The sequence below is a fragment of the Asterias rubens genome, chromosome 5 (assembly GCF_902459465.1).
Source record: "Asterias rubens chromosome 5, eAstRub1.3, whole genome shotgun sequence".
Lineage (NCBI taxonomy): Eukaryota > Metazoa > Echinodermata > Asteroidea > Forcipulatida > Asteriidae > Asterias > Asterias rubens.
In genome coordinates this window covers 8,760,807-8,776,013 of record NC_047066.1, presented here as the reverse complement: position 1 = coordinate 8,776,013, position 15,207 = coordinate 8,760,807, and the positions used below count along the sequence as shown (strand labels likewise).

At 40.0% G+C, this 15,207-nt stretch overlaps 2 protein-coding genes across 2 annotated transcripts; both read right to left on the bottom strand.

Annotated features, from left to right (window-relative positions):
• Positions 1–384: 384 nt before the first annotated feature.
• LOC117290117 lies at positions 385–6,103 on the bottom strand. Its single transcript, XM_033771373.1, has 7 exons — positions 5,919–6,103; positions 5,566–5,575; positions 4,213–4,375; positions 3,646–3,676; positions 2,980–3,303; positions 2,174–2,214; positions 385–1,304 (listed from the first exon to the last, which is right to left on the bottom strand). The coding sequence occupies exons 1-7, from the start codon at positions 6,101–6,103 to the stop codon at positions 385–387; spliced, it is 1,674 nt and encodes a 557-aa protein (XP_033627264.1).
• Positions 6,104–8,887: 2,784 nt separating this feature from the next.
• On the bottom strand, positions 8,888–13,855 carry LOC117290741. Its single transcript, XM_033772287.1, has 5 exons — positions 13,771–13,855; positions 13,319–13,484; positions 11,965–12,456; positions 11,433–11,476; positions 8,888–10,562 (listed from the first exon to the last, which is right to left on the bottom strand). Exons 2-5 carry the CDS (start codon positions 13,339–13,341, stop codon positions 10,165–10,167), a joined length of 957 nt encoding a protein of 318 aa, XP_033628178.1. The 5' UTR covers positions 13,342–13,484; positions 13,771–13,855; the 3' UTR covers positions 8,888–10,164.
• Positions 13,856–15,207: the final 1,352 nt, after the last annotated feature.

The window sequence follows — 15,207 nt, the reverse complement described above, 5'->3', positions numbered from 1 at the left end:
AATATCATGTTGTGATCTGAAGTGGCTTGAATTTGTACACAATCACTATTTACAACTTAATATTTTACACATAATTTATTCCATCGCATTTTAAACTGGTGTCCCAGGAAATTCTGTACGCCGGAGATTCGGTCCCCCGTGGGCTGGAGGAGGATGATTCAAAAGAGGGCGCTATCAGAAGAAGTTTGTACCCGGTTTGCTATCGGGGGACAGAACCTCCAGGGGCAGAATCTCCTGCCAAACCGGTCTAAATTTGACCGAAATTATAATATTGTTTGCCTTCACTATGTTTCAGGATTAAACAATGTTATCAAAGCTGTTGGGTTTGCCCCAAATTTGTGTTTGTTGTGAGTTTACCGTTGCAGAAATAACACTTGTTAGTTTTTAACCAAAATGTTGGTAGTCGTCTTCATCCGTGGTTAAACGAGTGCCCTCTTTCGGCTCAATCTTTTGAGCTCTGTGGAAGTGGTCGTAGGGGGACGTGTCGTCAGTAATGGCTGCCAAACCGGGGTTCGAGATAATTGCAGTCTCGTATCCAGAGTATTCTTTTTGAGATTTGGGCTCCACGGTTAGGGCCAATGGAGTGTAGGCGTTATCGGGTTGTGGCTCTGAGGTCGAGATTGAATCATGACTTTCTGGCATGGGTATCTTTGCTTCTTCGTATCCAGATTGCTTGACGGTGGAATTTGGAGCTGGAGCTTGGACCAATGGGGTGTAGGTGTTATTGTCATAGCTACTGGTTTGTACTTCTGTCGGCGAGGTTGAAATGGGTATCTTTTCCTCTTCGTATCCAGATTGCTTCACGGGAGGAGACATTGGGGCTGCAGCTAGGACCAATGGAAAGTAATTACCGTCGTCCGCATTGGATATACACACGTCGCTTCCTTTTGCCAAAGTGGGTGACACATCATCCTCTTTCCCAGGTTGTTCACTTCGTGACTTTGGATCTCCAGTAGGTACCAATGGAGTGTAGTCGTCGTCGACTTCATTATGTTTGACCCCTTTTGACGAGTCAGTAACCTCGTCGCCATCCTCGTCCCTGTTGAGCACAAAGTATGGATGGTCTTTGGCATCATCCGTACATATGTCAAGCTCCTTGGTAGCTGGTATCTTCCTCTGCCCGTCTAAGACATAGCGGGGGTTCCCCTGTCTGTACCCACCCTCGCCTACAGAGTAGTAGGTGTGGTCATCTTGATCTGGATCTTCCTTTGCACCAGGCTTCGCTGGTCGGTGGTCATATGCGTACGAATACTCCATGTTACCGCCGGGTACCGGTGGATCTGGCAACTTCGACCTACTGGCATCTATTTTAATAATAATTGAGGCAAAATTACTATTTTATTATATAGGTATTGATATTGAAAGCACCTCATGTTTTGGTAACCCAGTGTTTATTCTCTGACTCAACCAATGCACTTTACAACGACAGACTAACGTTTAACATTTGGTATAAAGTAAAAATATAAAGGCACTGGGCACTATTGGTAATTACTCAAAATAATTGTTAGCATAAAAACTGACTTGAAAAGAGCAAAGCAATGGGAAGCTGTTGACAGTATACAAAATGGCTCCGATCCCTCTGAAGTAACGTAATTTTTGAAAGAGAAGTAATATCACTAAAACATGTGAATCGAATTCGATAGCTCATCTGAAAGCTCAACCTTGTGAGACAAGGGTGTTTTTTTTCTTCCATTATTTCCTATCGCAACTTCGACGACCAATTGGGTTCAAATTTTCACAAGTTTGTTATTTTGTGCATATGTTGAAATACACCAAGTGGGAAGACTGGTCTTTGACATACCAAAGGTGTCCAGTGCCTTTAAGTAAAGTCGTATGCGTGTGTGCGTGTTGGCTAACGGAAAGGCCCTTCATTGGTCTTTTACACAATGGATTTAGACCCAACAAAGTTTGTATTAGTTCTTTTAGACCCCACAGAGGAAAATGTAATAATTGAACACCAACAACAAAATCACACAAACTCGACCCGTAGGGGTGTGTGTGTGTTGGTGCCCTTACACACGCCACTTTACGGGATACTTTTAACGATGGAACAATCCCAAAGAGAATTTCTTCAAACAATTTATTAATAAAACAACAACAGCAGGGCTAGGACCCCACAAATCCGGTCCGTAAAAGGTTGTTTGTTTGTGTGAGTTAGATAAATGGTACTTACCCCTTGCTTCCAATGGAACACTTGACAGCCCAGCAGGGTTCCTATTAAAGCAAACAACATTATAACCAAGTTAAACAAATTTAGCAGTGGGTCAAGTCGTTACACTTTTGTTTGAAGAAGATCAAAAGGGCGTCCTCAAACAGAGCGTCTACGCAGCAAGTCTTCAGAACTACAACTCGGCGAAATTGCATCGGGACAATGTTGATTTTTTATTTATTTTTTCAATTCTATTCAATTAACATTTATTGTTGTTATTACTTTGTTTTATGAACTGTGTCTTTCCCATTTAATAATTGGCTTTCTTAGATAAAAGCCATTGGACACTTTTGGTAAACAGTGTTGGCGAAAGGCCCACACTTCGTGTATCACAACTTATATATAAAATAACAAACCTGTGAAAAATTTAGGCTCAATCAGTCATCGGAGTCGGGAGAAAATAACGGAAAAACCCACACTTGTTTCCGCACGTTTCGCCGTGTCATGACATGTGTTTAAAATAAATCTGTTATTCTCGATATCGAAAGTTGATAGTTGTTTTAATGTTTTCGCAAAAAGTAAAGCATTTCATTGAATAATATTTCAAGAGAAGTCCTTTACCATTACCTTCTGTAAACCCTGTAAGTTATTTGTATATCTGTGAACCTTTATTTTTTTCTGTTCCGAAAGTGTATAATGGCTTTAATTTAGAGTGGTTTGGGTCACATTTGTTAATCCTGGCCATTATAAAATGGGTTGTTCCTGCCCATACGTAACTCCAATAGTAGTTCTTGCTTTTCTGGTGGAAGATAATCTGAAAAGAAACTTACGACGTTTGCTTCACGAAGGACGGTAGTCTTCCCTGTCTTCGAAAGTAGAATATCAAGGCACCGATGATCACCAAGAGGAATAGAACAGCAAACAGACACCCAAGAACAATAGCTTGCACTGTAGTGGCTTGTGATGTAGTGGCTTGCACTGTAGCGGCTTTTGATGTAGCGGGTTGTGGTGTAGTGGCTTGTGATGTAACGGCTTCAGCTGTAGTGTGTTGTGCTAAGGTAGTTTCTTGTGTGCCTCCCTCTATTCCCATCGATGGGTCTGAGGTGGCACCGGTGGAGGTGGCACCGGTGGAGGTGGGCACCGGTGGTTCACAACTTTATTGTATACAAAAACAAACATTGTATTGTTCAAACATTTATTGCCCTTGACTAAAGTTACCATGTGGAAGTGTGTTTGTTGTGACAATTCGGCCCATCTTTGAAACATAGACCTAAATATAGACACTTTCAAAAAAAATTTCTAAGTACTTCATTCGTCTACTCCTTGTATTGTCCACGGGTACTAAACATTGAGTCCACTTTCTTTCGAGTATCGTCATGACTTCGAGTACAGGCCTACAGGTTATTAAATGTCCAGTCAAGTGCCGATTGAGTCCGATTATGAGTAATTTGCTAGCCGAGTACAAGCACTGAGTATGCCTACAAAAAAAAACGTACCTGATTATGTACTCGGGTGGGTATACGTACCCTAAGAGTACACAGCCAAACAATACATAGAACAATACATGTGAAATATAATTCGGTTTTCCACGCTGCGTGCTTCCCTTTCATTGTCCTTTCGAACCACTCACTAAGAAGACAAAAAACAGATTCCCCTTAAAGACACTGGACACTATTGGTAAATGTCAAAGACCAGTCTTTTCACTTGGTGTATCTCAACATATGCATAAAATAACAAACCTGTTAAATTTTGAGCTAAATCGGTCATCAAAGTTGCGAGATAATAATGAAAGAAAAAACACCCTTGTCACACGAAGTTGTGTGCTTTCAGATGCTTGATTTCGCGACCTGAAATTCTAAATCTGAGGTCTCGAAATCAAATTCGTGGAAAAATGCTTCTTTCTCGAAAACTACACTACTTCAGAGGGAGCCGTTTCTCACAATGTTTTATACTACCAACCTCTCCCCCTCATTACCAAGTACGCGCTGCCAACGTAATTTAACCTGACTCAACCAAACACCACCCAATCTAGAATCAGTTAGATGCTTGGAGCAAAGTTTTACCTGGAATACGATATCCCTCCACTTTTGCAGACGCAAAATGTTGACGGTGGGTCTGGATCAGTCCGGGACACGCACACTCCTCGATCGTCCCGATCCTGACACACGGCGGCGTCGCTGTAGCCACAAAACCGAGTCTGATTTTCGTTGCATTGGGGAATGGTTTCTACAAGGAATAACAAACATATTCATTTTGAAGTGAGAAACTAAAACACACTTAGCAAAAAGTTGCCTAATAATTAAATCCTCATGTTTGCAGATGTCTTGTATTATTCCCTAACAGTAAATTGTTTAAGTGCCAAAGTTTGTTTGTACAGTAAAGTACGTTCGAATAGCTTTTACGTCATTCCAGGGGCTCACCCGGGTCAGCCCAAAGTGATCTGCTTGTGGAGCGGGTCACTTGGGGGCTGGCCCCAGGTACATGACGTCACTACGAGAGGGTGAATGTGAGTGATCGTTTCGTTCGATTACCTCTTGTCAGGGGCTCACCCGAATGAGTTCCGCAACGTCGACACAGGAAAGCTAATCGAACGCACACATTACTTTTAAAAAAAAAATAGTTCCGCATTTCCATCGTGTATTGTAATATATGAAAAAGCAACACGTTTTGATAGTTGCCTTAAAGGAAAACTATTTAAAGTTATTGAAAATTAAAAATATATCTACATGTGTGTGAGTTTGGCAAGTTTCATAAAAATCTCTAGATAAATCTAGAAAGTATGGAGGGTGGGTGCACTGTGGGGGTCATTTCAGCAAGCAAATGTTGTGATATTATTTGATAGCAATGTTCATTGTATGCATTTGTGTGAGGAGAGTTGCTTACTGAAATGGCGTCCAGTGCGAATGTCACATTGCAGCCATAGTCTCCCTATCTTGGGTCTTCGGCATTCTATAAAATTTGTATTTTGTGCAACATGTAAACCTACCTGGCGTGTCCCAGCATTCAAATTGGCAGTTTATTCCGCAAACCTGCACACACAAACTCTTGAGTGACCTTCCACAATTGCCAGAATCATTACCGCATCTAAATAGACATTACTGCTGATTATTTGTAACAATCTGATACAATTACCACGCCAATAATATTATAGGCTTATGTATTCATAAGTTTACGATGACTTCCCTGATGCACGTTTTAGAGAGGTATACCTATTGTCTGAACTATATAGTTCATAAAATATCTGGGACAGTTTATCCGTTCTTTTTGGTCGAGAGGATAAACTCATTATGTAATTAATTTTCAGACTCATAGTAAACGTATATACAGACCCTTTAAATCATGTGATATTATCAACGACTTATTGTGGAAAAGCGTTAATGTGGTGATGTCACCACGGTGTTTCTGATGAGCCATACTCGAGCCCGTCTGTGGGCGACAGAGTGAAGGAGTTAATTTTTTAGTGCTAGAAAAAACACTGTAAAGAAACTGTCACATGCAACCACCTCCTTCTCTAAAGTCCAAAAGACTAATCCCCTAAATGAATCGATGTCATAGTGAGAAAGTCAGCCTTTCTCATACAAAGATTGGGGCTACATTTGGCCTACAATGCAGTTTTACCCTTCGCTGCAGAATGTACCCTCATATCGTCGAGAAAGAGCCGCAATGGCACTGGAAGCTCCTGCGCTGTACAAATACAAAGTTGTTCATGAAAGTAAAACATCACCATGATAAACACTTTCAAACAATTACACTTTAACTACGGACTTACCCTGGGCAGAAATGCATAATCAGTTCATTACTATAGTTGAGTAGTTCTGGTGGAAGATAAATTTTCGGCATTGCATTGCATATTATGCCACGTCGATCATGACTATAAAACATCAGCACGACGAACACTTTTAAACATAGTGTGAATGCCCTCGGTCCGAGTCCCGCTTGTGCCGTCCACGCCATGGTCATATCCCTCGTAATGACTTGGTTTGTAATACGTTAAAACCTAAACTCAAAATTATTCTTTACTTTATTGTACTGTAATTTGTGTCTTCGAGTAGCTAATCAGCATTCTGGTGCGTTCTGGTCTATATTGACTGTACTAACATAGCAGGAAGTTGGTTGTTATATTATTGTATTCATATTGCCACCAAAGTCATGTGTTCAAAATCACTCGGTATAGCCGCGTCTTGCTTGGCCAGGTGTTTTGTTGTATAACAAATAGTAGAAAGATCTACGTCAGATATTATCCTCAGGTATGTTTTTCTTTCATTGGAAGTAAAAAACAGGCTAGTTGAAAAAGGGGAAATGTTAAAGGGATAGTACAATACATACATACTAAGGTCTTTGGAAAAAAGGTGTTTATTTTCATCCTCTATACACGTATTACGTATAAACACACCATACAATCAATTGATTAACACTCTTAGAAAAAAATACTCATTGTTGCGTAAAATTATTCTGAAGGGTAAAACGCTATACAACAGGGGCTGCGTCGTAATTTAATCAATTTCTGTGTAAAACGGTTTCCCAACAATGCGTCAAATTTCTTACCCAACTATATTGTGTCAAACTGTAGGCCTACCCAACAAAATGACTACCCATGTGACCCCGCAACATTACTTACACCGCTGTGTCCTATATTTACTCAGTAGCTGAGCATGTGAACATCTGCACTAAAAACAAAGGGGCATGGTAAATACTCAACAAACCAATGACCAAAGAAACCAATACATGGTAAGAAGCCCTGCACCTGTTGATGAGACAAACTATAAACTACTTTAAAAAAAGGATTCTCTTCGAAAGTTTGGGTAATTTTTCACCCAAAACTTTTGAATCTGAGAGACGATTCATGTATGCATCATTTGTCAGATTTCTCTGAGTTGGTGTCCGTTCGCGAATGCTGCGGCCGGAGATGTGGCTGGTACCCGCTGTCACCTCGATACACCGTCATTTTACCATCATTTCGTGGAATTAATGGTTTACATAAAAAACAGTTTCAAACGTAAAATCCATAAGTTGATGTCCTCAATGTGAACTCTCATTTTCACCTGCCAGATCTCAATTCACGAAAACGAAAATTTGGATTGTCCAAACTGACTTCTCGGCTTCCATAGAGTAAGCAGTGTCTGAACTAGTCTTACAAAATATCCAGCGTTTTGGTTCATCAAATTTACTCCCGAATTATACTTTAAGAGGCACTGGACACTATTGGTAATTACTCAAAATAATTGTTAGCATAAAAACCTACTGAAACGAGCAATGGGGAGCTTTTGATTGTATACAATATTGTGTTAGACGGTTCCCTCTGAAGTGACGTAGTTTTTGAGAAAAGAAGTAATTTCTCACTTAAATATTTGAGACCTCAACTGAGGTCTCGCATCTGAAAGCACACAATAATTTTGCGACAAGGGAGTTTTTTCTTCCATTATTCTCTCGCAGCTTCGACGACCAATTGAGCTCAAGTTTTCACAGGTTTGTTATTTTGTGCATATGTTTAGATACACCAATTGACAAAAGCTGGTCTTTTCGTGCTTGGATTGTGTGTTTTGTATACAAAATGTGACTTTTACGCTCAGAAGTGTTTTCGTGCTTGGATTGTGTATTATGTACAAAGGCGAATGTTTACGCTTAAGACACCTGAACAAAGCTCCTTTGTAAAACATTTGTATGCGCACTATCGATGCCATTGGATTTTGCAGAAAGGGTATTCCCCCCAACAGTTTCCGTGTTCTATATTATATATCAATAGACCTTTCTTTTGTTGATAAACAAATCGCCTTGGTTGGCATGGACGGCCGAATGTCAGTAAAACACGCAATCGTGCAAATATATGTTTTAACCAAATCAAATGTTCCTGCAAACTTTCAATTAAATAAAATACCTCCCTGATTAGTAGTTTTTTTGTCAACAAAATCAACACAATGTTTGAATATGTTTGTACATTGTTATAAACGGTAGTGATCTGTTTTTGATTTGCATTTATGGCTTTCCATAGTTTTCCAACTTGGGTTGGCAAAAACTCGGGCTGTGACGCTGCAAAAGACCAAAGGTCTATAACAAAAAAACTCGATCCCTTAGACTTGGTTTCAAGTCTGTGATGTGTGGGTTAGTCTACGTATAGCACATAGTACCCGTCACACAGTGACGACACAATTGGGGGGGGGGGGGGTACACCATGTCGTATTCGAGCACCAAATGAAACACTCGTATTGCCATATCATGGTGCAGGATAGGGGAAATAGTGTTAGGGACTTGTGCTTTTTATGATCGTGGAATTTTGACACACAGTCAGAGGATAAAGATATTTAGATGTAGAATTATTGCAGATTTTCTTCTTCTTTTAAATCGTAGAAAAGTAAGCAAACTTCATTTTGATAAATAAATGCAAATGCTTGTCAATCTATCTTCTTTTTTGAAGACAGTGGACACTATTGGTAATTGTCAAAGACCAGTCTTCTACTTGGTGTATCTCAACATATGCATGAAATAACAAACCTGTGAAAACTTGAGCTCAGTTGGTTGTCGAAGTTGCAAGATAATAATGAAAGAAAAAACACCCTTGTCACACGAAGTTGTGTGCGTTTAGAACTTGAGGTCTCGAAATCAAATTCGTGGAAAATTACTTCTTTCTCGAAAACTACTTCACTTCAGAGAGAGCCGTTTCTCACAATGATTTATACTCGTTACCAAGTGAGGTTTTATGCTGATAATTATTTTGAGTAATTACCATTAGTGTCCACTGCCTTTAAGTCAAGTCTGTGATGACCATTATTTAGATAATCTTTCTTATGACATACTCTTAGCATGGAGCTATGCTCTGACTGTGTGCCAAATTCATTCTTTTACCATCAAAACAGTGACATCGGCAACCTGCCGTACACATAGTGATCAGACTGGGTGGAGAAAGAATCACATAGTCTGACTGGTGATAAGGTCAATAATAATATTCAACCAGTGTTTGGGAAATTTATAATTATGTACTCATCTTTTATCAAACAAAAATGCAAACTAGCGATAAATATTTTGACTTTGCACGTTTGTGAAATTGTTGTGCAGAATATATAAATAGTTGTCCATTTCATCTGAATTTTTTTGCGATAAATATATCTGGTTAATACTCAATAATTTCCGAAGAAAATGTTTGGTGTTGCCAGTAATTATTTTGCTGGGTGCAATGATTTGCCAATCTTTAATATGCCCATAACTTTCCCCTTTAATTATTTGTATTTACACTGCACCATCCGAACTTCTTTAATCTTATCAGTTTGTATCATTTAAGCACCTGATTTTTTTTTAGGAATGGCCGTCCAAGAAAATGAAATGGCAAACAATTGTTATAATGCAGCAGTTTGTTTGCATTCGTTGAGTTTTCTTTTCATATTCATTCTTTTGATTTCGATTAGCAAAATTTCTCATTGGCACATTCGTTACTTCTATACGGCTACATTGGACTATAGAATGTCTCGCGTACATTAGATGACGTTTTGGTCCCACACGATGTTATGTGTTAAAAAGAAACCGAAACTGGTCCCTTCAACTGGGTTCAATATCAAAGAGCTGCTTAAGCAGAAAATATTGTTCATCAGTATGCTAAGCAGAAAGAAGCAGGAAACCAGTCACAACAATTGCACAGTGACATGGTAGTTTGGCTGGTAACCTTATTTTGGTATTAAGCATATTCTGTCTGTGCTTGGCTCCTTTTTGTTATGCAGCTCTAGGAAATCATTTGGTACTTAAAAGGCTACAGTTGGACTGTATATAATATCTCGCGTACATCAGATGACGTGTTGGTCCCACAACCGAAACTGGTCACTTCAACTGGGATCAATTTCATAGAGTTGCTGCTTAAGCAGGAAAATATTGCTTAACATTTTGATGCTATTAAGCAGAAATGAGCAGGACACCAGGCACAACAACTATACTGTGACATGGTGGTTTGGCTGGTAACCGTATTATGGTAAGCATAGTGTTCTGTGCTTGTGCTGCAGCTCTAGGTTAGGCCCTGGTTCCAAATGTCAAGATCAATTGTTTTGTGCAGTTTGCTTAACCATTGGAATCTCGTATCCATCAAAGGTTCCAGCCTTATGTTGAGTAAACGAAAAAGAGGTGTCGTCGTCCTCCAGACGAACATCCCCTGTCGCAGAGGACACGCCTTGGCTTTCAGCGGTTTCAGAAGTCTCATTCTCAGTCATTTGTTCAACAGTTGGGATCCAACCAAAGTAGGTGTTTTTGATGCCGTCGGTGGTTTCTTCATCTTCTTGCCCGTTCTTGACATAGTGGGAGCTCCCCTCCTCTTCGTGTACGGAAGCGTAAGCTTGACTTTCTGGCCGTTGATTCGTTGTTGGTCGATAGGGTATGTATGCGTATTCAACATTGCCGTCTGGTGGCGGTGTTTCGGGTAACTGTCGTCTGTTGATACCTAGACCAAACATAATCCGTAAAAATAATTACAAGTAGTTTTAACAGCATGATGTAGGATTTCTTTAGACTTGTACCTATCTTTATTCCCAAGGGAAAATACAGGTACTGGTCCTACGGGCCAAATGGTTTCATTTGATGCAATTATTTCTTTGGATTAACGTGCGATGACGTAAACTTTCCATGTGTTTCGATTGGTCCGAGGTGACGTTTGTTTGCTGCACTTTCGGTCGTCCGCATGCGGTGTGCAGAATAGTTGTACGTCGTACTTTATACGTCTCACATGTATGTAGAATTTTACTGTGAATCTCCATGTGGAAAAAATACAATGTCAAGGTTCATTGGTATCTGATCCGGGCACCCCAACCTCGTTCCCAGGGGTGATCGATCTCACCGTGCCATTTTTTTTCCCAGCATGCCTGTCGAAACGGCGCGTTGCCCATGGTAGCGAGGCTGCGGACATCCCAACCCTCAATGCTGGTAACTGGCGTAATTCACGAGCCTTGGAGTGTGACGTCAGATGTTCAGACTAGGTTTGCTTCCAGTTACCGTTTCAAACAATGTCACAATATGGGGAAATTTGGGGGTGGTTGGTTGCATCAAACCCTGGAACTAATGGATTGCTTCATGATCAAACTAATCAGGTGAAATCGATTGTTCTCGGTAATGTGCGCGTGCTCAGTACAGACCAACGTATGAAATGGACAACAGTTTACCTGGTAGTGTTCCTAAGTCTCCCAAAGAAAACTTTGATCGTGCTACACACTCATGCATAATGTTTCCACTTCGAGTAGTTGCATATCGCTACCGACTTTTTGAAAACCTCAATGAGGCTATTATTCATCATTGATGAATCATACACTATACTTACTTGAACTTGTGTCCAACTTGACACTTGACAGTTCAGCAGGTTTTCTGTTTAATACAAATATTTAAAACAGTTAAAAACACTGTAAAACTTTTAAAACGTTAAAAACCCAAAATTAATGCACCATTCAAATAAAGTTGTTTTGTACGAAAGGCCTACCGGTACTAAAGGAGGCAATGTGTGATAACAACAATAATATGCAAACCAAAGTACTTGAACAATGAGCTATCCCCTTGGTCTCTCTAAAAGTAAAACAATAAACACCGTCCTTTTATTGATTTACAAAATCAGTTAGTTGTACCAATGTTAGATAGCATTTTTTTTTTTTTTTTTTCAGAGCACTTAAGGAAGAGTATAGTTATTTTAAATTTCAGAAGCATTTTTTCTTTTTAAGCATTCTTTTTTATTTTTAAGCGCAACTCTCCAAAATAAAATAGCGACGGCACTATTAACTGTATTAATTAAGTATTACTTTTTACTACTTGGATTTTTGTAATAAGGTGAGAAATTGATTTGTATAGGAGCTAAAACTTACGCAGCCTGTTTCCTGACGGTCCGTAGTCTTCTCTGTCTTCGAATGCAGAATATCACGGCAGCGATGGTCACCGAGATGAGTAGGAGAGCAAACAGAGACCCAAGAACAGCAGCTGCCACGTTAGTTTCACTGTCATCTTGTTGGGTACCAGTGGTGACGTGTGATGCAACGCCCTGCTCTGTGGTTCCTTGTGGTTTGGAGTCTTGTTCCACAGTGGCCTTTGCTGTTGCGTCTCGGTATGTGGCGTCTTGTGCTGTGGTGTATTGTGGTGTAGTGTCCTTTCCTGTAGTGGTTAGTGCTGTAGTGTATTGTGGTGTAGTGCGCTGTGCTGGAGTGGCTTTTGCTGTGATACCTCGTGGTGTAGTGGCCTGTGCTGTAGTGCCTAATGCCGTGGTGCCTTGTGGTGCAATGTGTTGCGCATTAGTGGCTGATGTAGTGTCTTCTACTGTTATCATCCTTATGGGAAGACCTATAAACTGCGATGGCTCACATCTCGAGGGTATACAAACAATTGTTTTAACTCAAGAACCTGTATATATTACTCATATCGATTTAATCATCACAGTAACACAACATGGAGTCCGTCCATTATGCCCTTGAACCATCACTTCTGACTGGAATGGAAGTCAAGATGGCTGCGGTTCGGTATTATGGTTTGGTGCCTAATGAATGTTATCAATCAGTATTGCACGAAATAAAACATGTAAATATAAAAACAACACTGCATGTTGTTGGACATTGTTTCGATACTGCTGTGTATTTTGCTAGCTCGCTTTCGATGTGTTTAAACAAGTGAAATGAAATCCCATAGTTCTGTGTGTAGTGAGTGGCAGCCATAATGGCAATAGCCTGACTCAGTTAAAGAAAGTGGACTCTATTGGTAATTGTTAAAGACCAGTCTTCTCACTTGCTGTATCTCAACATATGCAGAAAATAACAAAACTGTGAAAATTTTAGATTGATTGGCTGTCGGAGTTGCGAGATAACTATGAAAGAAAAAAATACCTTTGTCACACAAAGTTGTGTGCTTTCAGATGCTTGATTTCGAGACCTCAAATTCTAAACTTGAGGTCTCAAAATCAAATTCGTGGAAAACTACTTCTTTCTCGTCACTGCGTCACTTCAGAGGGAGCAGTTTCTCACAATGTATTATACTATCAACCTCTCCCCATTACTCGTTACCAGATGAGGTTTTATGCTGATAATTATTTTGAGTAATTACCAATAGTGTCCACTGCCTTTTAATCGAAGATAACAGTTCGTTTCAAGATACCCCGTGTCGTCTTCGTGAGCCCAATGTGCTCCACAAGAGGGAAAAGGAAAATATAATGAACCTTGAGCCTTGAAAGTTTACCTGATATACGGTGTGTCTGGCATGTATTGACAGATGCAGAATGCTGGTGACGATGAGGCGTATACGCACACACTTGTTTTATTCCCGTGCCTAGCCTGGCAAACATTAGCATTGCTGTAGCTACAGATCCGATCCTGGTTTGCATAGCAGCGGGAGGGTGAATTATCTAACAGGAGTTTAGAAATGCAGTAAACATAAGTTCGGGAATGAAATGTACAACATAAAATAATATTAACTTCTGGTTCCATGGTAGAGAGTTGCCCTACGGTTCTTTTCGGAACCACCCCAACTCAATTAGAACCAATCCAACTCATTCAGAGATTATCATTACATGGTATTACCGCAAACCTTACTATGTCGTGTTTCCACCATTCAAGGTTTCAAAGAAATACATTTCATCGGTTTTAATGACGACGAATTATTTAATGTTTACCCTGAAATTGCAAGCATACCTGGGATGAACCAGCAATTGTCATGACAGCTCTCAGAAATACAGATCTGCGTACACAGTGGATTTGCTGACCATTGATCTTGTCCACAGTTTAGTTCAGGCTCACTTGCGCAGCTTTGTATTCTAAATAGAAATAACTAATTTCGTTATAAATCACTCCACACCGTCAAAGTTTGTTTGATTTTCCGGTCTTATGTGGTTTTGTTTTATCCAGAGTTTCTTCAATGTGTGTAATGTCCTGTACATTTTGCAAATAATAACAATAATAATATTGAAGTCTTATATAGCGCACGTATCTACCAAACAAGGTACTCAAGGCACTGAGTATATACAAACTTCCAGAAAGATAGGTTATTGCAGTAATGGATTCTGAGACCCAATTATTTAGCACCTTATAAGGGTTTACAAGGTGATATGGCGCTTTAATGGAACACGTTGCCTTGGATCGGTCGAGTGTTATAAAATGCATATGATTAGAAAGATATTTTAAAAGTAGAATATAATGATCCACACAAGTATCACTCGAAATTGCGTGGTTTTCCTTTTACCTCGTCGACAAACACAGTCGGCCATTTAAGGGAGTCAAGTTTTTGACTCCCATTAATGGCCGACCCTGTTAGTTCGCAAAGTAAAAGGAAAACCACGCAATTTCGATGCAAATGACTGTGTGGATCATTGTATTCTATTTTTGAAACACCTTTCTAACCATATGCATTTTATAACAAACGGTTACAAACGCTTTTCAAAGACACCGAACCCTTCTCTTTTCGATAAGTGCAGTGGGTTATTTTACATGTGTTACACAACACATGGGTTGAATCCCGTTGAATCCCATTGTGTGGCGTGTGTAGTTTACGGTACCAAGATATAGACCGCCGGCATGGATAGACCCATGTGCAACCCCCCACCCCTCCCCCCCCCCCCCCCCCTCTATCGGGTTCCTTGAGCTGGAAATGTCTCTGTGTGTTTCATAGACCAAGATACGGGAAAAATGCATTTGACTATTGCAGTTATTTTTGAATTTCAAATGGCCGTCATAACCGATTATGTTATTTTGCTGGTTTCCTTGACCCAAAAACACTAGGGAAGTGCTAAGTTTACAGTACTTTACACACGTTGGTGCAAGGGTAACCGTAAAACCAAGTAATATTCTTTCGAACCAGATGCAAACTTAACAAAACAAACAAATAAGGCCTAATTAATATACAGTCCTCACCCTGCTGTGCAGAAGTGCTCAATCATTTGATCACGATTCAGTTTCAATGCCTCTGGAAGTGCAACACGATATGCTGTACATGAGCCAAGTCGTTCATGAGCAAAAAACAACACTACTATGAACACTTTCAAACTTAGTGCGAATGTCCTCGGTCCAAATCCTGTTTGTGCCGTCCATACCATGGTGGAACTCCTCACCATATGTCATGGTTTTCAAAGCCTT